The sequence below is a fragment of the Cuculus canorus genome, chromosome W, assembly GCF_017976375.1.
Source record: "Cuculus canorus isolate bCucCan1 chromosome W, bCucCan1.pri, whole genome shotgun sequence".
Taxonomy (NCBI): Eukaryota; Metazoa; Chordata; class Aves; order Cuculiformes; family Cuculidae; genus Cuculus; species Cuculus canorus.
Window position 1 is genome coordinate 15,089,488 of NC_071440.1, and position 27,328 is coordinate 15,116,815.

At 39.7% G+C, this 27,328-nt stretch overlaps 1 protein-coding gene across 2 annotated transcripts; it reads right to left on the reverse strand.

The window, feature by feature from the left end:
• Positions 1–6,742: 6,742 nt before the first annotated feature.
• Positions 6,743–26,233, reverse strand: LOC128850271 (mesoderm induction early response protein 3-like). 2 transcript variants are annotated; one of them, XM_054053286.1, is made up of 12 exons: positions 26,212–26,233; positions 23,873–24,021; positions 20,815–20,949; positions 19,303–19,423; positions 17,428–17,513; positions 17,159–17,231; positions 15,298–15,449; positions 14,760–14,841; positions 11,602–11,693; positions 7,774–7,901; positions 7,446–7,591; positions 6,743–7,200 (listed from the first exon to the last, which is right to left on the reverse strand). In XM_054053286.1, the coding sequence occupies exons 2-12, from the start codon at positions 23,972–23,974 to the stop codon at positions 6,743–6,745; spliced, it is 1,575 nt and encodes a 524-aa protein (XP_053909261.1). In that variant the 5' UTR covers positions 23,975–24,021; positions 26,212–26,233. The 2 variants fall into 2 exon arrangements, with proteins under 2 accessions (XP_053909261.1, XP_053909260.1); XM_054053285.1 differs by having other exon boundaries at positions 11,602–11,696.
• Between the last annotated feature and the right edge of the window lie 1,095 nt (positions 26,234–27,328).

Consider the following 27,328-nt stretch of genomic DNA (forward strand, 5'->3'; position numbering starts at 1 on the left):
CGCGAATAGAACACTGTACTTTAGATTTTTCATCTGTGACTTTCCTGTTCACAGCAAATACTGTCTGCCTAACTAACAATGAGAAGCTGTTTGTTCCATAAAAAGCTGCTTGTGTTAACAAGAGTGTTATCTGCCATCCCCGGTGATTTGGTGTGGCCGGAAAACAAAGGTGCTTGAAAAATCAAGCAATGAGCTAAAAAAAAATATTGCACAGTTTCTGCAGATTCCCAGAAATAACTGAGAGATGACCCATAGTAGGAGAGGGACGTGTCTCTTTGGGGAAGAAGCTGCAAGGATGGTCAACACAAGAATCAGAAACTCACTTGTTAATCAAGCTACTGAAGACAGTGAAGGGAGCAGCAGTATGACTGTCCTGCTCCACAAGGTTTACTTGGAACAAGTGTGACTGAGGACTGCTTTGTTGGCTTGCTGAGAACAACGAGGCATAGAGTGCACCATGTCTGAAAATGCACCTCAGTTCGCAGAAGAGCTCACCCCTCATTGCAGAGGGGCAGAGCAGCTAAGTAACTTGCACAGGGTTATGTGTTTGCAGTTTCTGTAACTCCATTTGCAGCCTACTTACGTGCAGGGACGAGACGATTGTTGGTAAAGTGAGAACAGGGATCAGTGTGCAAATTAACAGAAACAGTTTACTTAAATCATTACATTGGATGAATTACTGACAAAAAGGATGGTCGTTTAAAGCAAGACAGAGCAGTAACTCTTAGTATCTGAGGACAGTACCTCAGGGAGTTGGGAAGATGAGATGCTACTGAGAAGAGTCAGAGCAGAGAAGTATATGTTGGCCCAATACTAGGACTATTTAATCAGAGTTGCAGAATGGTGGTGGGATTTTTGCTTGCTGATGCACAACCATGAGTATGATTTAGAGTAGCTGGACAGCTTTCCTGGCTAGCACACTTATGTTTGAAATCCCTGTCTGCAAGGGAGTCTGTGCCATGAAGGACTGGACTGGGGGGTGATTGGTGGCAGCTGATAGGGATTTGTTCTCAGAGACATTTTATCTGTCACCACTGCGTGTGGCCATGGAGAGTGTGATCAGGGCAAACATCTCCCAGCTGTATCGCTTCAGATTTGGAAAGACTGAGAATGAGTTTGTCAGGCACTGAAAAAAATATTCTGTTAAACTATTGAAGGTTATATATGTATGTGTATATACATGAATATATATATTCATATACATATGTATAATTTTATATATATACACAGCTGTGTTTTTATATAATTATACGTATATCTAACTGGGACTTGTCTAGCAGCTACCATTACCCAGGCAACTCCCACGGCACTCTGACATTAGAAGGGGGGTGGAAGGTGTGAGTGTGTGTAAATGCTGCTGCTCATCCTTCCCTCCTCCCTTGTTCTCAAAGCCATCATTCCTTCCTGGCCATTGCTCATCAGACCCTACTGTGAGCTGGTCTGACTTGCTAAACGTGGTATCAACAACAAAACCCCTAGGCTTTCTCAGTTGTTTTCTGCAGTGAACTGAAAACATAAGTAACTAAAGTAACTACCGAGTTGAGGGGGAGGAGAAGATTACATTGTGTATCTATATATTCAATATACTAAAACCATTTTTATGACTAGCATTGCATGGCTAACATCTAGTTGCGTCAAAACAAGAAAGGACAGGATGGAGTTGGCCATTATGATTTGTTTTGTCTAAAAACATTCATCTTTATGTTAAACAACTGGAAAAACGAAGGTGTGACTTTTCACCACAGATTTTTTTGATAGGAATTCTGGTTTGCAACTTGTATAAAGCCTAGAGCGTTGCATGGGGTTATTGTGCCCCAAGTACAGGACCCAGCACTTATCCTTGCTGAACCCCACGCAGTTGGCCTCAGGCCATTGATCCAGCCTGTCCAGATCTCTCTGTAGAGTCTTCCTTCCCTCAAGCAGATCAGCAGTCCCGCACAACTTGGTGTTGCCTGCAAACTTGCTCGATCCCCTCATCCAGATCATCAGTAAAGATATTGAACAGAACTGGCAAAACACTGAGCCCTGGGGACACCACTTGTGATCGGCCTCCAACTGGATTTAACTTCATTCACCACAACTCTTTGAGCCTGGCTATCCAGACAGTTTTTTACCCAGCAAAGAGTACACCCATCCAAGCCGTAAGCAGCCAGTTCCTCCAGGAGAATGCTGTGGGACATGGTGTCAAGGGTTTTACTAAAGTCTAGGTAGACAAATCCCACAGGCATTCCCTCATCCACTAGGCGGGTCACCTTGTCATAGAAGGAGATCAGGTTGGTTAAGCAGGACCTTCCTTTCCTGAAAAGGCTGGAAGTGGCTTGCTGAGCACTTCTGTCAGCTCTCTCGGTACTCTGGGGTTCATCCCATCCAGGCCCATAGACTTGTGCGCAGCAGGTCTCTAACCATTTCCTTTTGGATTATGGAGGCTCCATTCTGCTCCCTGTCCCTGTCTTCCAGATCAGGGAGCCGAGTACCCAAGAACACCTGGTCTTGCTTTTTAAGACTGAGGTCAAGAAGGCATTAAGTACCTCAGCCTTTTCCTCATCCTTTGTCACTACATTTCTCCCTGCATCCACTAAAGGATGGAGATTCTCTTTCACTCTCCTTTTGCTGCTAATATATTTATAGAAACATTTTTTTATTGTCCTTTACCGCAGTAGCCAGATTAATCTCTAGTTGGATTTTGGTGCACCTAATTTTCTCCCTGCATAACCTCACAACATGTTTGTAGTCCTCCTGAATGGCCTGTCCCTTTTTCCAAAGGCTCCCAGTTCAGCCAGGCCACTCTTGTTCCACCACACGTGGGGAGAGCCTGCCCCTGCACCTTTCATATTTCCTTCTTGAAGAATGTCCAGCCTTCCTGGACTCCTTTGCCCTTCAGGATTGCCTTCCAGTGGACTCTGTTGACCAGTCTCCTAAACAGGCCAAAGTCTGCCCTCTGGAAGTCCAAGGTGGCAGTTCTGCTGACCCCACTCCTCTAGCTTCTCCAGGAAACAAAAACTCATTTCATGGTCGCTATGCCCAAGATAGCCTCCAACCATCACATCACCCCTGAGTCCTTCTCTGTCCACAAACAACAAGTCCAGCAGGATGCTCATCAGCTGTGTCAGGAAGTTGTCCTCCACACACTCCAGGAACCTCCCAGACTGTTTCCCCTCTGCTGTATTGTTTTGCCTGTAGATATCCAGTAGATTGAAGTCCCCCATGAAACAAGGGCAAGTGGTCATAATAGACCCCTCTGCTTATAGAATAATTCATCTGTAAGATTAGGTAGAGTGGTAGTGTGCATTTCAGCAGTACCCACCCAGAAAATCTTAAAATGTGTTCAGAGATATTGCTAAATAAGTCTCAAAGTAAGTAGCAAATGTGATACAGATGCATGAAAAGCTTTACAAGTAAAGAAAGGTATCCAGACATTTATTTCTGGTATTGTACACCAGGTATTGAAGTACAACACATACAAAATAATGCTAAAAAAAACCCCCCAAAACAGCACTTATGTACAAATATTAAAACCAATGCAATAGCAACTTCTTCTTGAACATTTGATATTAAAAACATGTTCCGATTGTCACTAAATTTGTTGATATGCACAGGGTACTTACTTTGAACTGAGAATAACTGGAATCTGTTTTATTAAGATGACTCTAACCATACTCTATTTTACAGTTGATAGTATTTTCCTTCTTCCAATGAAAAATAGGAATAAAAAAATAGTAACCTCACCATTATTTTATAAATTACTGCATTTAGTTTCCCCATCTGTTGAGAATGTGCTTGTAGTGCTGGGCAAATAGTGTCACTGTTGGTCAGTTTATCCATTAATTTACATTCAAAGTTGAAATATTCACCTAAAGACTTTGGTTGAATTAAGCATTATCACCATGTTCTACTTGATCTGAAGTTTTCATACATTTTTAACACTCTGTTTTAAAAATTAAAACCAGGAAACAATTGCACAATTCATTGACTGAGCAGTATGCAATTTAGTATTCTTCAAGTAAATTCAGCAGTTTGATCATGACAAGAAGAAAATTAAACACTTAAAAACCTAGCATGAGAAGATGACTAACCAAAGTAAAAGTATTGCTATAATCACAGCACCAGTTACACTTCTAAATGAATCAGCTACACTCTTCAGATTCCCTGTACATAAAATGATACATTTACCAACACTGCAATTGCTCATTATGGATTTTTGGTTTGTTTGTATGAAGAAAAAGTATGACAGAGGACAAAGAATTCATCACAGTTTGTTATAAGAATTGTGCTTCACTATCAAAGAATCAAGGCAATATAATTTCTTCATATGGTTGTAATTCAGTTATCTTCATGCTGGCTTTCAAAATGCAATTCTTTTAATAAACAGTAACAGGTTCTCCATTTTAAATGTTTAAACTGAGAGAAAAATAATTAAGTCCAGCTTCTAAAAGAAAAATTCAATAAATAGTTATTTTACATGGATAAAGTCATAGTGGTACAAATTTAGGAATGTCACATCAAGCATGCACAAAAATGTTAATGTACACAGAAGTAGTCAGAAATTATTGAAATAGATATCTAAAAAGATATGAAGAATTTACATATTTACAAAATCTTGCAAATTATTGCCTCAATTTAACAAGGAATTCAAAGTAAATTATACCAGCTAGCTAGCCAACAGGCTAAATAAGACCAGCATTTAAAAATCTATTAGACTACAAGGAATTCATTTTTCTCTTGTTATTTTCTGAATTTTGGTCAAGTATTTATGTAATAACTAAAGTGTCCATTCAACTTGCTGACAACTCAAACCTTAGACAAGTCTCTGCCTACATTAAGAGCCCAGCAATGCATAGATAAATTGAATATATTACTGCATCAGCTAATGAGAATGGGCATGTTCATTTAAGTGCAACTGGTATAAGCATTCAGTCATCTTTGTATAATGAGTTTTATACAGACCAGCCACTCACTGTAAACCCATAAACTTGAATGTAAAACAAATGAAGGATTATGGCCAGTATTTTACAAAACTACATAAAATGTGTTGATTCATAAACAAAAGAAATAAGGTACACAGTTCAGGACAAAACACAGCAACAAGAAGCTGACAACTTGGCTAAAAATATCAGAATACAACACAGGGCCAAGGCTACCCATTACTTACTGTGTACTTACTAGAATTACATATTTCAGATATATAAATTAACAACTGATTACACAATTATCTTTACTTTTGTCCACTGAGCTCAACTAATTGGTTTTAATATGGTAAATGTGCTGTTGCATAAAGGCTTCAAAGCAATCTTCATTACAATGCTGTAAAGAAAACACCATAGGTTGCATCCAAAATTTAGATGTCAATGCAGTTCACAGTATGCATAATAAATACCCTCTTCCCTTTCTACTCTTAAAGTCACTTCTTTCTAATTACTCAGCATAACCCTGAAGCAACTATAACAAATATCAACACAAGCTTAATCACTTCAGTAATGAAAACAAATCAGTGGCAATTAAATTCGCAATACGAACAGTGCAAAGAAAAAATATGGAGGAAAAGGGGTAATCCTCCCAAGCAATGTTCTCCCACAAGAATTGGAAAAAACATTTGCAAGACAAACTTCATGGATGGCTAAATTGCACTCAATGTTCCAAATACAAATCTACTGAAGTTAAATATTTGCTTTTATGGGAAACATTTTTACTCATCCTTTCCTATTTGACCATGGTAGAAGTGCCATTTTTGAGCAAATGACTTGCCAAAACAAATAAATGCAATCTACACTGAAGACAAGCTTTCAAATACATACTTCAAGGTTCTTCTACTACTATATAACCTATATAGTCCCTCAAAACTGTAATACTTTGAACTGCAGTGCTCCAAACAATATAATATGTCTTCCAAAATGTACTGTTTAGCTGTAAATCCTAAGCTGTGCAGACTGAAGCTTTATACACTATCAGCTGCCTTAGGAAAGTGAAGTTATACAGGTGCATTAATCTTCAAAGTTGTGGACAAAACCCATCCGAATACAATAGCCTAAAACGCATCTGTTTAAGCCAGTAAGTTTAAAGTACACAGATACCTCTGGCAGCATAATTACTTCTGTGTAAGGTAGCCATGTCCTATAATTTTGCAACACCATTGAAGTGTAGGTCTTCATACTTTAATCATGTTAAGTCCTTTGTGCTAGCTTCCACCAAGATTAACTTGCTGTTTTTCTAAACTGAAGTGCTCTAGTTTAGTATAACATGAGAGAAGGTTCTATTTAAAAAACATCCTTATAAGTTTGTGTAGAGAAACCCATCCTTGGCTTTATAAGAAGAAAAAAAAAAATCAAATCAAATGCTACATTGAGCAGGGATCAGGAATGGTACCTGTAAACTTTGTTATTACACTGCATCCATTATGGCAAAGATAACTTAGACTAAAAAGCCACTCCAATCAGTTCAGAACTTTGTGCTGGTTTTGAAATGGTGGCCTCTGTCTACAGGCTTTAAAAAAAAAAAATTAAAAAATTGAAGCAGAGCTTAAAGCTGCACCACAGAGTTCTTAGTCCCAAATTCTGCTGAACATTTCCACATTTATGGACTGAAAAAAGAAATTACTCTTGATAAATCAAGATATAGTTCTATACATAAAAAGACATCACTGATGTCAAAGTTCAAACTTCCAGTGAAAGACTAAGGAAATCTGATAGCTCTCATCAAATTTACTACTACTGCATAAAGCATCCACAGTTTGTTTAGTTTTCCACAGTCATTCTGAGTGAAGGGCAGTGTGTTGGTGAAGAGCGTGGGTACTGATAAAACCATTTGTCTCATTCGCAGATAGACTGCTGAAGTCAGCCACTGAAACGGCCATTTTGGCACTGGTAATAGTGTGTGTGTGGTTCTCAAAATCCACACCAAGGTTATTTACAGAGACATCATTCATGAAAGATTCTGGGACAGCAATTCCCATTTTCAATCTCTTCACAGGTCTTTCCGTCTCCTCACTGCACATGTTCATTGGGTTTAGCTCTGAATGATAAAAGCCAGTCTCAAATAAATTAAAACAATCACTTTCACCATTGCTAGGCAAGTTAAGCAATTCTTCTGTTCCAACGGGCACATGATTAACTGGTGCTCGGGGTAAGCTGTCCATAGGAAGAAAGGGATCATCCAGGCAGTTCACATCTGAAGTGTGGCAGACAGTAGCTACACTGTTTGTCAATGCTAGGAAAAAAAATATGAACACAAAATGTAAGTGAAACAGTTGGTTATATATAGTTACAACAAAATTGGTTTTTTGTTTTGCTTGGTTTTTTGGTTGGGTGTGGTAGTGTTTTTTGAGGGATTTTTCTTTGGTTGGTTGATTGTTTATTTTGCACGTGGGTGTGTTGTTTGTTTTGCGGGTATTTGTTTCAGGGGGTTTACGGGGGGGGGGGGGGGGGATATTTTTTTTTCTTTTCTGGATTTACCTGTCAATTCATTGGCAGTAATAGAGTTCAGAATGCTCAGCTGTTGATCAGGAACGGTTTCTGTTCGAGTATTAGATGTTAAGGCTGAAGAATGTACTGCTCCACCAAGTGCTTCTGCTTCATCTATCAAACGATCCATGTAATCCCTTAAAGAATATGGCATTCATAACGGGTTATTTAACAGGAAAACAAGGCCTAAAAATGATGTTGGATTTAATTTCAGTTCCCATAGCCACTGCAGCATCACACTGCAATGACAGGAAGAAAAAATAATCGTCTACATTTACAATTCCCAACAGGAAACATATTCCAAGAATGTTTTACTTACGTAACTCCTGGATGATGGTTATATCTCTTCTTTCCAAATCTTGTTTGCTGAGCAAAGTAATCATAACGTTCTGACTTTTTCCACGTGTAATAGAAAGCCACACACTCAGCAACTGTTCTGTTTTTTACCTACAAGACAGCAAGAAAAACTGACAAGATTAATGCAAAGAATTTTGTTATATCCCCAGTCCCCATATTTCTGCAAAACTGTTAGCTTTACTGGTCTAGTATCTGGAACAAAACTATTAAATCAGGAGACTTGAACAATCTATGGCTTCAAATTTCTTTACCAAGAGGGTGGTCAAACCCTGGAACAGGCTTCCTAGAGAGGTGGTCGATGCCCCACACCTGCCAGTGTTTAAGAGGCATTTGGAAAACGCCCTTACTAACATGCTTTGACTTCTGGACAGCCCTGAAGTGGTCAGGCAGTTGGACTGGATGATCGGTGTAGGTCCCTTCCAACTATTCTATTCTAAGTAGACATTTGTTCTATTGTATGCAAAGCATTATTATTATTGTCTTATTTTTAAATTAGACTGAAACTATATCTACATCTGAAGCACTTCCGTTTATAACCCATAGTTTCAAAAATTGTTATATAAAGACAGACTCTCTCTTAAGATGGAAAAAGCTGAGCAAATCAATGACCTAAGAGAAGTGAAACGGAAAAGACTGGGTATTCAGACAAATTCTGGTCCACAGTGACAGATAGATCAACTCATGCTTTGTTGCATGTTGGAAAGAATATTTTTAAATTATTTCTTAGTATCTCTGGTAAATCACTGTTTATTGGCAAGGTCCATTTAAAATTTGACACACCCAAATATTTATCATAGGACAGGTTAAGACAAGTTCTTAATCCAGCTAAGAGAGAGACCCCCACCCGAGGGGATGCAATACTGGACCTGATGGTCACTAATACAAGTGAGCTCATCAGTGACATCAGGATTGGAGGCAGCCTGGGCTGCAGTGATCACGCACTGGTGGAGTTCAAGGTCCAGAGGGATATGGGACAGGCGAGGAGTACAGTCAGGAACCTAAATTTCAGGAAAGCAGACTTCCAGCTCTTCAAGGAGTTACTCAGTAGGACCCCCTGGGACACGGTCCTCGGGGACAAGGGAGCAGAACAGAGCTGGCAAATATTTAAGGATGCTTTCCATGAAGCACAAGAGCACTCAGTCACCTGATGTAGGAAATCAGGCAGGGAAGGGAAGTGACCAGCGTGGCCGAGTTGAGACCTGCTGGTAAAACTGAAGAGCAAGAGGGAACTACACAGGCAGTGCAAGCAGGGACAGGGAACCTGGGAAGAGTCTAGGGACGCTGCCCGGTTGCGTAGGGATAGGGTCAGGAAGGCCAAGGTGCAGCTGGAGCTGAACTTGGCAAGGGAAGCAAAGACAAACAATGGCTTCTACAGGTACGTCAATCAGAAAAGGAAGGTCAAAGAGAACATACTCCCACTGACAGATGAAAACTGTGACCTCATCAACAGATGAGGAGAAGGCTGAGGTACTCAACAACTTTTTTTGCCTCAGTCTTCAATGACAACCACTCTCCTCACCCCTCCTGGGTCATTGGACAAAAAGAGGCTGACCATGGGGATAAAGTAGCTTTCTATGATGGGGTAACCACAGCAGTGGACACAGAAAAAACAACGGATGTGATCTATCAGGACTTCTGTAAGGCCTTTGACACGGTCCCCCACAACATCCTTCTCTCTAAACTGGAGAGAGATGGATTTGATGGCTGGACAGTACGGTGGATAAGAAATTGGTTGGATGGTCGTATTCAGAGAGTAGTGGTCAATGGCTAGATGTCCAGATGAAGATCCGTGACAAGTGGTGTCCCTCAGGGGTCCATACTGGGACCAGTGCTGTTCAATATCTTTATCAATGATATAGACAGCGAGATCGAGTGCAGCCTCAGCAAGTTTGCAGATGACACCAAGCTAACTGGTGTAGTTGCCACACTGGAAGGATGGGATATCATCCAGAGGGACCTGGACAAGCTGAAGAAGTGCACCTGTGCGAACATCATGAGGTTCAACTGGGCCAAGTGCAAGGTCCTACACACCTGGATCAGGCTAATCCATGGTTTCAATACAGGATGGGGGATGATGTGATTGAGAGCAGCCCTGCAGAGAAGGACTTGGGGGTGCTGGTCAATGAGAAGCTCGACATGAGCCAGCAATGTGTGCTTGCAGCCCAGAAGGCCAACTGTACCCTGGGCTGCATCAAAAGAAGCGTGGCCAGCAGGTTGAGGGAGGGGATTCTGCTCCTCTATTCCTCTCTTGTGAGACCTCATCTGGAGTGTTGTGTCCAGTTCTGGAATCCTCAACGTAAGAAGGATATGGAGCTGTCGGAACGGGTCCAGAGGAGGGCTACAAAGATGATCAGAGGGCTGGAGCACCTTCCCTACGAGGACAGGCTGAGAGAGTTGGGCTCGTTCAGCCTAGAGAAGAGAAGAAAAGGCTCAGAGGAGATCTTACAGTGACCTTCCAGTACCTGAAGGGGGCCTACATTGCAGGGGGGTTGGAACTGGATGGGCTTTAAGTTTCCTTCCAACCCAAACTGTTCTATGATTCTATGATTTTAAGTGTTAAGCAGGACTAGGTGACTGTTGCTGAACAGCAACCACAACTCTAGAAAGTTTACTTGAAATGCAACAAAAATGCCAGTCTCCTAAAGAAAAAGCTTGCCATGGTTGAACCCCAGCCAGCAACTAAGCACCACACAGCCACTTTCTCCCCTATCCCACTGGAGGGGAATGAGCAAGAATCCGAAGGATAAAAGTGAGAAAACGCATGAGTTGTGATAAAGACAGCTTAACAGGAATATTTTTAAATTAAAAAAAAAAAAGCCGGGGGGAGGGGAGAAGAAATGAAACCCCCCCAAAACCAAGTCACCAATCAACAGCAGCCCCCACCAACCTTAACCCCCTAGTTTTATTGCTGAGCTTGATGTCATATGGTATAGAATATTCCTTTGGTCAGTTGGGGTCAGCTATCCCAGCTGTGTCCTCTCCCAGCTTCTTGTGCACCCCTAGCCCACACACTGCCAGGGCTGCATGAGGAACAGAAAGGGCCTTGACTCTGTGTAAGCACTGCTCAGCAATAACAAAAAAACATCCCTGTATTATACACACCATTTTCAGCACAAATCAAGACACAGCCCCACAGCAGCTACTATGAAGAAATTTAATTCTATCCCAGCCAAAACCAGTACAAAACCTCAAGGTGATATCAAAACATACATGAGGCGTACACAAAGGTTCAAAACATCCATATTGTCAACTGCACCAGATGATATACACATATTTGATTAAAAAAAATCCAATTCCTATTCTTCAGGCACAAAGGAGTCAATCAGAAGCAATTCAGATCAAGATTCATTGACCAGAAACCAGAGTACTGATGGATAACTACACTTTCTGAAAACACAAGAAGCTAATCCTGTTTCTGTAGAATTACACTTTCCTAGTGACAAAAAATAATTAAAGATGCATTTTTCCCTCCCATAGCCATGGTATGGAAATACTATACTTCTAGGAGAAACAGACATTTAGACTAAATTATAATATAAATACATAAACGGAAGCAATGTCATCATAAGTCTATTTCAGAGATATTATATTGACTCATCTTGCAATGCCTAGCTTTTCCAATGACAACAGAGGTAAAATTATCACAAAAAGTGCCAGGCTGGTTTTAATATCTTAAATATTTAATGTCTTACTCCATTCTTCTACATGGCTTCTGAAAAATGCACTGCTTCTACAAATTTTCAGTATAGTATCATCTACCAATTCTTCCATTTAACTGTAAAACACTAACCTTGTTTTTCTGTATGAGATGAAAGTCTTTCCCATAAATCAGAAGTGCATGTTCAAAGCTTCTGCATTCTTCTTCTGTCCATGCTGTCATCTCTTCTAGACAATTGCAAAAGTAGCATGATAAACTTATTTTTACTCACCTTTTACAGAGAATAAAATATTTGTGTTGCTAATGCATGAATATCCAAATACACTCCAGAAACCTCAATAGTTCAGTTTAGACTCATGTTCTTTCCTCTAAAGTACAGATATCCTACCTGAAATCTAACATTCTTGTTTATAAAGACTCGTTAAAGAGTCCGATTTCTGAAATCTTTTATCCTAGAGGACAAAGGACATCCAAAAGACTGGATTTATTATTTCTTTAAGATTTTTTTCACCAAAAAAAAAAACCCCAGGATTTGATAACATCTCAGTCTTCTCTTCTCCAAGCTGAACAGACTCAGGTCTCAGCTTTTTCTCATAAGAGAGATGCTCCAGTCCCATCATCATCTTCATAGCCCTCAGCTGGACTCTCTCCAGTACTTCCTTGTCTTTCTGGAGCTGGGGAGCCCAGAACTGGACACAGGACTCCAGCTGCGTCCTCACTAGGGCAGGGTAGAGGGGGAGGATAACCTCCCTCAGTCTGCTGGCCACTCTCCTTCATGCACCCCAGGATACCATTGGCCTTCTTGGCCACGAGGGCACATTGCTGGCTCGTGGTTAACTTGTTGTCCACCAGGGCTCCCAGGTCCTTCTCTGCAGAGCTGCTTTCCAGTTCATCAATCCCTCACCTGTACTGGTGCATGAGGTTGTTCCTCCCTAGGTGCAGGACTCTGCATTTGCCTTTGTTGAACTTCATTAGGTTCCTCTCCGCTCAACTCTCCAGCCTGTCCAGCTCTCGATGAATGGCAGCACAGCCTTCCAGTGTATCAGCCACTCCTCACAGTTTGGTTTTTTTTTTTTTTTTGTGTCATCAGCAAACTTGCTGAGGGTGCACTCTGTCCCCTCAGCCAGGTCACTGATGATTATGTTGAACAAGACTGGGCCCAGTACTGTCCCCTGGGGAACACCACTGGCTGCAGGCTTCCAACGTGACTCTGCCACTGATCACAACTCTCTGAGCTCTGCCATCCAGCCAGTTCTCAGTTCACCTCACTGTCCACTCATCTAACCCAGACTTCCTAAGCTTACCTATGAGGATGTTACAGGAGACAGTGTCAAAAGCCTTGCTGAAGTCAAGGTAGACAACATCCACTGCTCTCCCCTCATCTACCCAGCCAGTTATGCCATCGTAGAAGGCTATCAGATTGGTCAAGCATGATTTCCCCATGGTGAATACATGCTGACCACTCCCAATAATATTTTCCTTCAGATGCTTGGGGATGACATCTGGAATGAACTGTCCCATTGCCTTTCCAGGGATGGAGGTGAGGCTGACTGGCCTGTAATTTCCCTGGTCCTCCTTCTTGCCCTTTTGGAAGACTGGAGTGATATTGGCTTTTCTTCAGTCTTCAGGCACCTCCCCTGTTCTCCACAATCTTTCAAAGATAACAGAGAGCAGCTTAACAGTAACATCTGCCAGCTCCCTCAGTGCTTGTGGGTGTATCTCATTGGGGTCCATGGATTTGTGGGTGTCCAGTTTGCCTAAATGATCTCTAACCCAATCCTCCTTGACCATGGGACAGTCTTCCTTTCTCCAGACTCTCTCTCTTTCCTCCAGGGTCTGGGATTCCTGAGGGCCAGCTTTAGTGCAAAGAAGGTATTCAGTAACTCTGCCATCTCCGTATCCTCCGTCATCAGGGCACCCACCTCATTCAGCAGCGGGTCCACATTTTCCCTAGTCTTCCTTTTGCTACTGATGTACTTGAAGAAGCCCTTCTTGTTGTCCTTGACATCCCTTGCCAGAGTTAATTCCAAGTGGGCATTAGCCTTCCTCATTGCATCCCTGCATATTCTGACAGCGTTCCTGTATTCCTCCCAAGTGGCCAGTCCCCTTTCCCCTTTTCCACATTCTGTAAACTTCCTTCTTCCATTTGAGTTTTTTCCAGAAGCTCCTTGGTCATCCATGCAGGTCTCCTGCCTCCTTTGCTTGTTTTCTTACTGCTAGGGACGCACTGATCCTGGCCTTGGGAGAAGAAATGCTTGAATACTGACTGAGCAGCCCTCTCGACACCCCCCCCCACCACCACCACCTTCTAGGGCCCTAACCCATGGGATTCCTCCAAGTAGGTTTTAGCCTATTCAAAGTTACCTCTCCTGAAGCCCAAGGTTGTAATCCTGCTTGTTGCCCTGTGTCTTCCATGCAGAATCCTGAACTCCTCCATCTCCTTTCTCCCTAATTTTTCAGCTCTACACAATCTCTTCTTCTCTGACATTCCTTATTGTTCCCTTCAGCTTCACCATAGATACTTAGCTTTCACAGCACTTAAGTTGTAAACATTCGAGTTCCCTTCAGATCCAGTTCTGAGTAGGAAATATCTGCCAGAATACCCATTTATACTAGGGCTCATAGTCCATTTCTGCTTTATGCAACACGTTAAAATACATGACAAAGAACAGTCTTTGCTAAATGATAAATAAAAATTGGAGTTTATCAGAGTGATAAAATTTGGGACAAACAAGATGGAAACTCGTTTTCCACTGTAAACTCTAGCAAATTTCTCCGCACTCTACCAAAGACCTATAGAACTATATGGAAGAATCTGTTTAGGCTTGACATAGCACAATGCCAGCACACTGCTGAAGAGAGTGGGGCTCACTTACATAGCCAGCTATGTTCTCCCGATTCTGGTATAAAATGTCATCAGATTATAATTGACCATGATCTCAAAAGCGTACCGCAATGTGAGTGAGAACTGCCTTATGGGAGCAAAATCGCAGCACCCCATCCTTCTCCTCAGTCTGTGCCATTCTTAGAACAGCAATGGAGGAAAGAAGGGAAGAAAAAGTATAAAAGTTGATCCTGCAACCTTTACACAAGTTGCAAACTTCTCCAGCAGCAATTTCCACCAGGTCAACAGTCAGGTTATACCTAATCTGTGCTAAAGACATCACAGAATGGGATGTGGCTCAATAATCTGAATCTTACTCAAGGTTCTTCTACACAACATTTTTTTTTATTATTAGTTTCTTCCTCCAAACACACATTTCTCTTTAAGAAACAGGTACTCCTCTTACCCTGAGATGCTTTTCCATTTGAGCAGTATCTCTCCACTGCTTCTTTAACATTATGTCTACTTCTGAGAAGTTCATATAGTGCCTATAAAAAAAGAAGTCTTTTTTAGAAAGAGTCAAAGTTTGCACATATCCAATTTAAAACTTCTGAAACTAGTCTTTCAGTGAGTATATCTAATGTAAAAAAGAGAGGATTTATCTTTATACAGGATGAAAATTTTAAAATAACAACCAAAAGCAAAACCATCGAAAAGGTGAGGCAAGGTTTAATTAAGCAAATGTAAAACATAATATGCAATTATTAGAAAAGTTGGATTTGTCAACAGCAAGGCAATCAGAAACATCACAGATCACAACACTGCCAACATTCAAATACTCATAATTTTAAGCACGTGCTTAAAATTACAAATGAGATCTTGACTCCAATAACATCTACTTAAAAAGAAATCGAATATTGCTGCCTTTATACTACAATGCAGAGAAAGAGAACACATTTATTACAAAGCAATGTGTCACAAATGGAACAGGATACAAAACATACTTGTTCATTGTCTCGTGTATGTAGTCCTTCAGGATTTCTGCCAATCATGTTTTCATTTCCTGTTCTTAAGGAAGTTTCAAAAAGGTATTCTTTAACTTTACTTTCCGAGATCACATCTGGTTTCCAAAGTAAATGGTCTTCATTTTCATAGGCTGTTAAAACAGAAATCCATTAACACCAGGTGTGACATTAAGGCTATAACATAAAAAGTTACTTTACAAAGACAAAGAACAGGAATAGAGAAGCAATCAAATCAAGCACCATCATGCCACTTAAATTGCAACTCACTTTTTCACCCAAAAGCCTCAGTTAAGAGACAGACTGCAGTGTGGTTGAGACAGAGTCTTTCAAGAGGAGCAGCTTGTTGACAGCTAGATGATTCAAGTCATATTATGCATACACATTCATATAAACAAACTAGCAAAACCACTCAGTTTTATTCAGCCGATTTCAACAAATAAACTTTAGTTCACAGTAAAAGAGTGCAGGATATTACCGTAATACTTGAAATTATTACAAGTAAAAAAAAAAAAAAAAAAAGGCAGCAGCTAACTGGTCATTTTCAACTAAAATTTGCCAAAACTTACTTAAGAGAATGGAAATCTAGATCTCAATGTGGCAATTTCTTTTTCCATTCACTAACAACTGAAGGCTGTTAACAACTTGTACTTTCCATATTTTAGAAGCAATCAGGATATATAATCCTCCTTCATAGTATACTGAAATCACATATGCACCTCTTAAAAGTAGCTTATTTGAAAGATAATATATTGGAAATATTCAAGAGTTGGCCTGAACCTTTGTCTGTTCACACATTTAAATTCTAGATTAAACTATAAATCCTTTCCTCTGATCAATAGATGTGATTAACATTGCACATAATGCTTCATGCACTCTCTTGGCAATACAAAATTAGAGTTATCGCACACAAGCATAATGGCAGTTACAGTGGAAGAAATAGAGAATATCTGAGAATCTCTCATAAAATTGCAAGAAAGAATTTTAAGCTAAGGTGAGGAATAAAATTACATCGCCTTTGAAAGTTCTGTTACGGCTTAAGAATATGGAAAGCTTTCAAAACAGACGCATTACAAGTGTAAGGTTTATAAAAGAGTAGAATCGTCTTTTAGCACAATTCCGTTAGCTGGGAATACACAGAAGAAATATAAGCTCCTGTTTGCTATCACAAGCTCTTCAGGGAGTACAGAAGAGGCTTTCACAGAATCCCCCACCCATACAGCCAGGTCCAACCTCTCCAAGCACTGCTGACACTCAGCTTCAAGCTCTGTTATCAACCAAGAACCCAGCACTTCTTGCTGGAGTCCATGCCACATAAATAACGTATTTAAAACATCATATTTTTAAAAGACAAGGTGTATCTGGACCTACATCTTCTACTCATGCTATGGAAATTTAAAATAGTTTATTGCCTTGTTTTTCATATCCATTTCTCAACACACACTGCTGTGCTTGCCAAAAAAAAAAAAAACAAGCAAAGAAAAATACTGTTTTGAAGATCTTCAACGTAAACTAAGTTACATGCTCATAGCCCAGTTACGATACTGTGATGAAAATATTTCCTTCTTGACACACAATTTGTTGCCTCGCAATATTACTAGATACTACAGAATTAACACTGCAAGCCACTCTCCTCTCAAAGTTGTAGAGTCACATTTCTGAGATATAATTATCTGGTTGCGTTACTTCAGTTGACATGGGGGGGTTTGTTTGTTTGTTTCTTTTTAAGGTCTCCGACACTTGAACTAAGCCACTGAATTCATCTTAAATTTAAATAAAATATTTTTAGTCATCTACTATGTATAAACATAAGATAAAAAGTAAAACAGTCGGAAGCACTTACTCTTTTCATTATCACTGTATCTGCCAAGGTAAGGTGGAATTTCAGCCTGATACTGTGAACCAACCATTATTTCCTGAAGATGCAACAAAAATCACAAGAGAGATAATAGCTTAATATTCCATGCATGAAAGCATCACAAAATTCCATTAATATGGCATTTTGCAGAGAATTCCAGAATTAAGGTACTATTTTAGATATGTACTATAAATCTTAATGCATTTTTCTCAATATCAAAGTTTTTCTTGTTTTTTTAAATATATAGTTATTACCTTTCTCAAATCTTCAGATGAATTACCATTGTCTGCCTCTAAGTCTTCACCTTCTGATTCCTTATCTCCATCACATGTAGTGTTTGCTTCAGACAAAGAAGTTTGGTTTTAGCTAGGAAGAATTTTCAGTTCAAACAGAACTACAAGATATCCTTTACTTTTGAAAGGAGCCTCTGCTTTTATCCTGGGAGACACTCATCATGAGTCTGTTGATCTACATTTCTATCAAACTAGCATGAAGTCAGAAAGCACTAGTACTTTTATATTGCAGAACCAAAACGTTTATCATCACTGCAATCGAGACAATCTACTGTATTTCTAACAGTCAAAAGGAAACGAGATCATTTTTCTTCATCAATTTTCTTCAATAAAGGCTTATACCTTATAGAAAAGGTATGAGAAAAACGGAGAACTTCCAGGGCTGATAAGATTAAAGCTATTTTGTACTCACAATTTTCAGTAATGCCATGCTAATAAATAGGGTTACAATTTTAGACTCATCACAACTAAACAGAATTGTCCACATCAGAGACAATATCCAAAACTGTATTGTATGGACCGAGGCTCCTCTTCTATAGTCATTCCCACAATCACCAGTCTATCTCTGTTTGCTGTTAGAAGTAGCAAGCGAGAAGCTAACACGAATGCATGAAACAACAACATGCCTGGATAATGATATGCAATTATTTTTTCCAATTAATCCAAATGCCTCTGTGTCAGACATGTCCATCTTACAATTGAATGTTATCTCAGAGAAGTGGACAGGGATCAGAAAAAAAAGATGAAGCTGTCAACAGCACAGAAAACTGACATTTCCCTCCCTGAAATGGTGGATGAGTAGATTTTAAAATGCCCAAAAGTTCTAATAGAGAAAGAGTAACATTCTGATAGAAAACCATGATGGCTGAAAGCAAAGATTAAAGTTTCTTAATCCTGAGTAAGAAGAGGGGCTAATAATTTGTTCCATAAAGCTGCCATGCTTTCAGCATCATATTCATTAACAGTTCCCAAGCAACGTTTAAGTGCCAGCAAGGTTGAGATTTGCTTAACTAAAAAAGGGCATAATAATTTTGTATTGAGAGAGATACAAAAACCTCAAAAATGTCTTGCATTACACAATCAGCAGCATGCAAAGGGCTACACAGTTGCTGATGACTGAAATGGCACATTCCCTTTATCATCCCCCTTCTCTAGAGGGATTTAATCCCCCAGAAACAGCTTAAGGTACTTGCCAAATTAAAATTGTGATAAAAATCCTCCACATTGCCTATTGCAGTTCATTTGTTCACTGGTGTACTAGAGTTGGAGCAATGAGGAATATCTTGTCCAGGTTGGATAACTGAACCACTGATTCTCAGATCTTTCCCATAATAGCTCCATAGGTAGTGAAATCTTGGTGGTCATGGGTTCATAGGCCCCATTCCATATAAAACCACTTTGGCTCATGAAGTCATATGGAAAACTGTTGAATGCATGAAGGGAAATAATCACAAAGAAACCACGCCCCAGTTCACATCCATATACTGAATGGAGTCACTGGCTTAAAAACAGGAGCAAAAATCTTACTAGAGAAACGCTAATTTAAAAGACTGGGTTACATATTCATGCCATTCAGTAACATATTGAAAATCACTCAGAGTGTTCCTCAACATATTAACTATTAATTATGAAAAGTTACTGTATTTGTAGAAAAATTAATTATACTTGTGCTTTGAGGTAATCAATATCAACCAAAGACAACTTTCACATACAACATCCTGCAAAGCACTATTTCTCAACTACTAGTAAAGCCAGTACTACTCTGCAATTTTGATATTTTAAGCTATATACAATGCTAAGACTTTTTGAGTGCTATTATAAAATTTTATTTCCTACATCTTAATGGTCGAGGAAAGAAGTCAGTAGCCTCATGTGAAGTAACTGATGGTGTCAAGTCATCAGCAGAGGACTGCGTTTCTTCATCATCACCCGACAAGAGGTCTTTAGCTATTTCCTCCTGTATCATTAAAATAATAAATAAATAAATACATACATACCCCAGACTGACAATTAAGTATAGACTGGTGAGCATCTAGATTCATCAAACTATACATCCCATCAATTAATACGAATTATTTTACCATAAGTAATAGAGAATGATCTGCTAAAATTAATTTAAAGCTACTAAAATCTCAGAACAAATATAAGACCTCGTTTCAGAGCTGAACACGGGGGTTCATTACCCCCTTGTCTTCTATTAAAATAAATGCACAAGTAGCAAGCTCTGCAAGCATCAAATCTCAGATGTTCTTCCAACTGCTTGCAATGAAAAATGCCAGTGGAAATCATTAGAATTCTGTCATTCTTTGCATCACAGATATACTAAAGCTTTAAAAAGCTGTTACCCCTTAAACTCTGGAGAAAAAACAAAACACAACAACACCCAGGCACTTCTGTAGATTTTTGCCAAGAAGAGTTACAGATAATAGACAACCCATTTTCTTCCCAAATCACACAAAAACTGATGTTTCTGTAGGTATAAAAAAAGAAAACTGCAAAAAGAAAAAGCACGCTTCCTCTACTAGCATGTTTGAACCCCTCTGTAGAGAGATTAGGGAGGAAAAGAACTGTATTGGACAACAAGGCAACTACATTTCTGTAGCCTCAACACAATCATAACTCCTAATGAGAATCAGATGGGCAGAGCCATCATTATATCCTACTTTCTGTGGAGTTTAATCATTTCCTCATACTTATATAAAGTAAAAAAAGACACATCAGTGCAACACAGAGATTGTTTTATGTGCAATGACTATCTCACCCCCAAAAAGGTTAGACCTTTCCAAATTATATGTATTTGGAAAGAACATTCCAAAGCACTTGGGAGTGCATTTTAAAGTTATCCACAAAGGTTTGATACATGTCATGTATGTTGGAAGCCAGAATTACTATTCCTGGACATTGCATACATTAAAATAAAATACAGATATCTTCAGAAAAGTCCCACTTCTATTTACAAAAGCAAAAAGGAAATTTAAAGAAGTTCTCTGGATATGTTTTAGAAGAACCATTAACTTATTCACTTCTCATTTATAGTAATATAGCGCCACTAAAACTGGTATGCATGTGTGTGATAATTATAATTAGATTTACATCCTCAATATCCTTGAAAAAGAATTAATTCAGAGTATAACTGTGGAAAACATTTTACATTTACATCGGAAAAAACCTTTAAGATCATCGAGTCCAACCATAAACCTAACACTGCCAAGTCCACCACTAGTACTCTTAATTGTATACTGAAGTTGATATGTATTTTGTAACATCAAGAGATAGCAAAATATAATTTAAGGTCACATGTTTTTCTGCTTTTAAATTATAATATGGGGGAAATCAGTTCTGACTTACTTTATCTAGAGTCATATCAGGAAGTTCATCTGCAAGTTCACTTGGAGAGCTATCCACACTGGAACTGGCAATAACTGGAATTGCAGGTTCGTAGCCATAAAATGCCAATAAATCTTCCAATGGCATGTTTCCTTCCTAACACAAGATTTACAAACATTTCAACATATTGCCAAATACTCTTAAACAGTTCAGGATAAGACATATTTTGAAAAACAAAAGTAAATAATAAACAAAAAAAACCCCACTTAACTGTAAGCAGGAATCTTGATTAAAGACCTAAAATATTTTCAGGCACAGGACTGAAATAATGAATTATATGCCAAGAGACATAGTTGTGAAGGCCCATCAAGCTATTGAAGAAAATAATTTAATGGATTAAACTAAAGAGTAATTATTAAAAATGTGCTCCTTATCTAATTCATACTGTTGAACACAATTCGCCTATATTTCTTCAAGGCAGAAAATATATGAGAAACACTAACAATTCCCCTACAAGAAACAAATGCAGAAAAACTTGAAGACTTCAGTCCCATATAGTTACAGTTGCAAGTGTGTAAAACACCACAAAAGTAAACCAATACAGCAATTTTTTATCCCTCCTTTCCTTCTCCTGCACAATATATTTTATAATGATTGCTAAGGTGTTGTGGTTTAACCCCAGTCAGCAACTAAACACCACACAGACACTCACTCAATTTCCCCCAGTGGGATGGATGGGAGAACTGGAAGGGTAAATGTGAGAAAGAAACTTGCGGGTTGATACAAAGTTTAATAATTTAAAAAAAACCCCAAAAAATGTAAGGAAGAGAGGAAAAAAAACCCCAAAACCAACCCAAAATGAGAGCAGAAAATAAAACCCAAGAAAGACGAGTGATGCAAATGAAAACAATTGCTCGCGACCAACCAACCAACAATCAGCCAGTCCCTGAGCAGTGCCACCCATAACCACACTGCCATGGGGCCTGGGTCATATTGCTAAACAGCTTGTTAAACCCTAGAAAAAGCCAAAATGATATTCCTGAGAAACACTGATAGAAGTATTTTAACTACCCAAGGATGTTCAAGATACTGAAGAGTTATTGTAAGGAGGGAGAAAACATCACAAACATCACAGAAAAAGGTTGTGAAGGTGCCATTCTGTACTTCCTCCACAAAAAAACCTCTCAGAGGAAGAAGAATAATTGTTAATTGCCTCCATGCGAGAGTACCCAAAGTACAGTAATAGCTTCAGGACAGAGCCCAAATACCAGATCAAGCTCAATGCCAGTGTTTTAATAACAAATCTCCCAGGCAAAACATCACTAACCATTACAGAGCACAGCAAACTGCAAAAGTCAACACCAATCTTTAACATGTCCAGCAAATAAAAGAGCATGGCACAGATCAGATAAACTAATATCGAGAACAGATGAATCAATATCGTGACCTGAAACTGTTAACAGATACCAAATTCCTTCTAATATGCTCTGGTCAAATTTGTTATCACAAACCCTTCGTGCCCCATGTTGGGCACCAAAAAGGACTGTCACAGCTTAACCCTGGCTGGCAACTAGACACTACAGCTGCTCGCTCACTCTCCACTGGTGGTGGGATGGAGAGGAGAAGCAGAAGGGTAAAAGTGAAAAAGACACTTGTGGGTTGAGATAAAAATAATTTTAAAAGAAATAATAATTTTAAAAATTAGTAAAGAAAAAAAAGAAGGAAAAAAAAAAGTGAGGGGAAGTAAAACCCAAGACAGACAAACAATGCAAATCAAAACAGTCGCTCACCACCAAGGACTGATCAATGCCCAGCCAGTCCCCAAACAGCAGGACAGTCTGAGGAGCAGAAAGGGCCTTGACTCCCTATCAGTGTTATCAGTGCTGTTTTCAGCACAAATACAAAACACAACACCATACCAGCTGCTATGAAGAAATTTAACTCTATCCCAGCCAAAACCAGTACAGAAGGTAATAGGAGAAAGACAGCTTATGATACAGAGGCAAAAAAAAAAAAAAAAAAAAAAAAAAAATCAAGAGAAAGGCTTGGTTTATATCTTGTTTTTCCTAACATGATTTTACTACATATCATCATGCTTGCATGCATGCACAATTAATTAAACAACAAATCATGGAGATTTTTTTCAGTTACCTGATTGAAGTCAAAGAATTAGATATATTTTTCCAATATTCATACCTTTAAAAGTTATAGTACTTTTAAAAATTTCTTGTTTAACTCATAGCTGATTAAAGAAAACAAGTTAATCGGTGTAAGTTCTTAGTCCTGATAAGACTTTTCACAATAGGTAAACAAAGTCATGCCCAAGTCTTTTCAGGATGGGGACATAAGTAACAAAGTGTTTAAGATGAGTGGTGCTCAGTTCTTTTTCCTTTTATAAAAGCAATAAGATCATTTTGTGGAGTAACAGCTCCATTTTAACCACCAATCTTGGCAAGGTGCTTTGGTATTATAACTGCAAGTTCATAATCAGCAAAAATGTAATTGTAAAGGTAGTGGGACAAAAGAAAAAAAATCAGAAGTATAAACACTGCCAATTCTACATTTAGAAAATTTGTTTTTACGTAGACTACAAAAAACTCAGCCTCATATTTAATGCCAAAAATTACACTTTCCACTCTGTTGACCAAAACCTGCAGTTATGCTGAGTGGTATCAAGTGGGTCACTGAATGGTAATGCAGCATCAGTTTGTGGATGTTCAGCATTCAGCAGGCATTTAAAATGGGGGATGCACTGCCACAGATAAACAAAAGGTGTAAATAGGAAAAACATTTAATTAAAGAGTGTAAAAAGGAATAGGAAAAGCCAAGGAGCACACTGGTCATTTTGTACACCCACCAAATGCCAAACTGCTGAAACCGAGTCACAGAACTACAATTTATCTAGCAAATCAATGTGATCCATCACGTCTAAAACAGAAATGCATTTCCAGATTGTAAAAACAAAATCTGACCAACAGAATGAAACACAGCTAGCTGTCACTTAATAGTATGCAGAATGTACAATTGCAACTTATTTCCAACTTATATGGACATTTAGGAGAGAGCAAGTCACTCTTACCTTTTCCAAATCTTCAATTTCAGAGCCAAAATTTTTGTTTTCTTCCATCATTTCCTCTTCTTCTTCAAGAGTTTGCTCATCATCATAATCATGTACCAGCATTTCAGCAGAAGGGTCAAAGTCATGATCCTCAGATGATAAAGAGCCAACTATCAAAAACCCTAATTTGAGTCATTTTTTCTCCTATGCCAACATATGAAAATTACATCACAGGAAAAAAATAGAGTTGCATGTATTTTTACATACAGGGTCAGAACTCTCAATGGAATAACTGGAACAAATTCCTAACTACCTGACAAATTCAGCTATTTTAGCTGGCCTTCCCTTTTCGTACTTTTAAGTAATAGGTACAGTTTTCTCTCTTGCAGCATTGAGTACTTGGGAGAAGTATCTAAACTAATGAAACAGTCTCAGAAAGTACAATCCCAAATTAATATTTTACTGAATAAAAGATTATTCAAATCATCCTTGAAACGATCCTTAAGGTATAAAGTCACAAGATTTCAGATTCTGCAAGACACTGATTTATAGACTCAAATTATATTTATAAGGTTTATATGGTAATTAGCATAGCTTTTCACTGGTAAACAGCTAACTTAGGCTGTGAATCAGGCTCCTACCAACAGCAAAATAAGCAGCAAGACTTGCTTCAGATCAGTTTAGCCTCACAGATGAGATCTTTTGTTAAAACTAATTTAATTCTTAGCACTTGATCTAAAAAGGAAGAACAAACAGAGTTTCAAGAAACACAGAGGAAAATATACCAGAAATAAAATGCTTCTAATGGATCACATTAATTAACAAGTCATTGTGACAGCTCTGTGGTCCAACAGACACTTTTTCATTACTTAACAGAATACTTGTAAGTCATCAAAAAAGTACTGTTAATATTTTAAGTGCATTTTCTCAACTGTTAGAAAGGTTATCATTAGATTCAACAAGTCTTAAAGATGCAGCGCAAAGTCAGTGTTCTACAATGAGAAATACAGAAATAGAGAGTTCTTCTGTTCTTTAACGTTCCCTTTCTTAAAGATGAAAAACCAAAACAGTTTAGTATTTTCTATTTCACTTCCAGTTTCCCCTTCTAGTTCTTACATACTAGTGCTACGTTGCAATTCTTGGCTTACAAGCAGTATAGAAAAGGTTTATTAAGAATTATTTCCACATAAGAACTTCTTTAAAAGTTTAGATGGAAATGGCTACAATTTTCAGTGCTTTTCTTAAAAAAAATAAATAAAGCGGTACCTCTCGGCACCGCTTCTAGCCTTCAAGGAGACAGTTGTATATACTAACACTTCTGAGTCTTAAAGTATCTAATTAATTTTTCAGCAATAATGCTAAGTGTTAATTCCTTATATGCAGGTAATTACTTTAAACTTTGTCCATTTAGCTTGCTTAAGACAATATTGTGGAAGTTCATAACACCATACCATAAGGAAACATTCAGGCCAAAAATGCTTTCTGTTCATGTGCTATGCATATTATGGTCTCATAAAACTCTCAGTATAGCTGATAGTACTACTCCAATTACAACATTATGCATTGAATTTTTCTACTATTGGCCATCACAACCTGATCCTATGGCTTTTAAAGAACTGTCAACTGCCTCAATATAATACATATTCATATATACATATACTAAAGATTACTGCTTCCAATTGCTGTTCTAATTCATTTTATGCTTGAGTATTTTAAGTGGAAGTTCTATTCCACTCAGACTTCAGATAAAAAGTCTCACTTCTTAGTAGCTCTGAACACTCAAGATCTCATTTAAAATATTTAAAACCATATTCATATAATGCAAGCTAAATAAAAATAGTTAAAAAAATTAAAAGCAGCCAATGTTGAAAGCAGTTACGCAGAAGCAAATGCATTCTCCAAATACTTCTTCATAAAGAAGAATGCTGTTAAACACGCTTGCTTGTGTGAAGTATTCCAAAGAACCTTAACAACAGTTAAAGCTTTAACAATTACATATTATGATTTTAAACATTTTCTGATATTATCAAGAAGTCAAAAATTTACACAAGCCTGCAGTTATCAGCAACAAGAGAGGTGGTCTCTCCCCAAGCTACATGGCTTTGCCAAGATGCTGACTTAAAAGTACTACAAAACTGTTCATTTTAGATTCTAAGCAGTCAATTGCTAACTTCAGCCAGAGTTAAGGGAAGAACTCCACAGCACACATCTCTTAAAAATCAGGCAGACAGTTAGTTACGTGAACATGAAGCGTTAGGAAAGCTACGAGGCAACGGGGGTAGCTGGGAAGGAGCAGGAATGAGAGAGCCGAGTGTGGGCACCAGGCTAGGTGCCGTGGCAGGAGGGAGGCAAGGACGAACCTGGGCTCGAACTCCCAAAGGAAGCCTGCAGGGAAGAGGAGAAAGCAAGGTGAGACGCAGGCTCCCTCCAGCCCAGCAGCAGGTAGGGGTTCTCCATTTCACATCCTCTTCCTTCGCCCCGCGCTACCCGCTGGCCTCGCCCCTGGCCCCTGCCCTGTTCGCCCCTCCATCCCCGTTCACCCTCTACCCAGCTCGCCTTCCCTCGCTCGCTCCCCGTCTGCTGCTGTCCTTTCCTCCTCCCCTGGCCAGAGGCCCCCTAGGAGCTGCGCCCAGCTCGGCGCTCCCACTCCCTCGAGCCCTGGCAGGAGTTGACAGGGGCAAGCAGCGGCGGAGGAAGCCGGACCAGCCCGATTCTTCCCGTTCCCGGCCCAGGACTCGCTCCTCCTGCCAGGCGTTTCTCTATCGCCTGCGCTGCGGCAGCCCGTCCCGCACCCTTCTACGCGCCCAGCCGCGGCTTGTCGGCCGCCCATGGGCTGGGAACCTGGCACTCGCACTGCACGGCATTCGCTGCGCGGCCTAGTCGCGCAGGCTCCGGCTGTCTCGGGGCGGTCGGCCGCTTGGCCAGCCGCATCGAGCCGCCCTGGAAAGCGCCTTACAGGGATAGCGAGGAGGCGGACGCGGCGGGCTTGCCGGCGGCAGGGCCCCGCGGGGAGTCGACCAAATCCTATCACCCCAGTCCGCTTTACCCGCTCACCTCCGCCATGTTGGGACGATCAGACTGAGCAACAGTACTGCGCCGAGTGCCCGGATGGGGCCGCTAAGCCAATGGCAGCCGCAGAGCTCCAGCCGGAGGTGGCCAGGAAGGGAGAGAGAGGAGGGGCCAGGAGGACTGGGCTGGGGAGGAGGAGGAGGTGGCAATGTCGGGATCCTGCCTCTAGCGACGCCTGCCTCTAGCCCCGGCTGGCGAGGAGGCTAGCGCCTTTGCCCGCCCCAGCATCACAGCAATATCTATAGTGCAATTATGTTCTATGCCCTTACAACGCGTTTTGCCTCCCAGTGGTTTTCACCGAGTACAGATCAAGATAAAGAGTAAGGATGGTAAAGTTATTGCGTTAAGCTTATTTGAAGGGGATGGAAAGGATGTGATTGTACCACCTCTTTCTCAATTAGCATTTTT

Coding starts and splice junctions, on each gene's coding strand:
- LOC128850271 (XM_054053285.1), bottom strand. CDS start 23,974: ATGCTGGTACATGATTATGATGATGAGCAAACTCTTGAAGAAGAAGAG. Junction 20,950..23,872: donor AAATTGAAGATTTGGAAAAG/GTAAGAGTGACT, acceptor ATCTTGTGTTAG/GAAGGAAACATGCCATTGGA. Junction 7,201..7,445: donor TACTGCCAATGAATTGACAG/GTAAATCCAGAA, acceptor TTTTTTTCCTAG/CATTGACAAACAGTGTAGCT.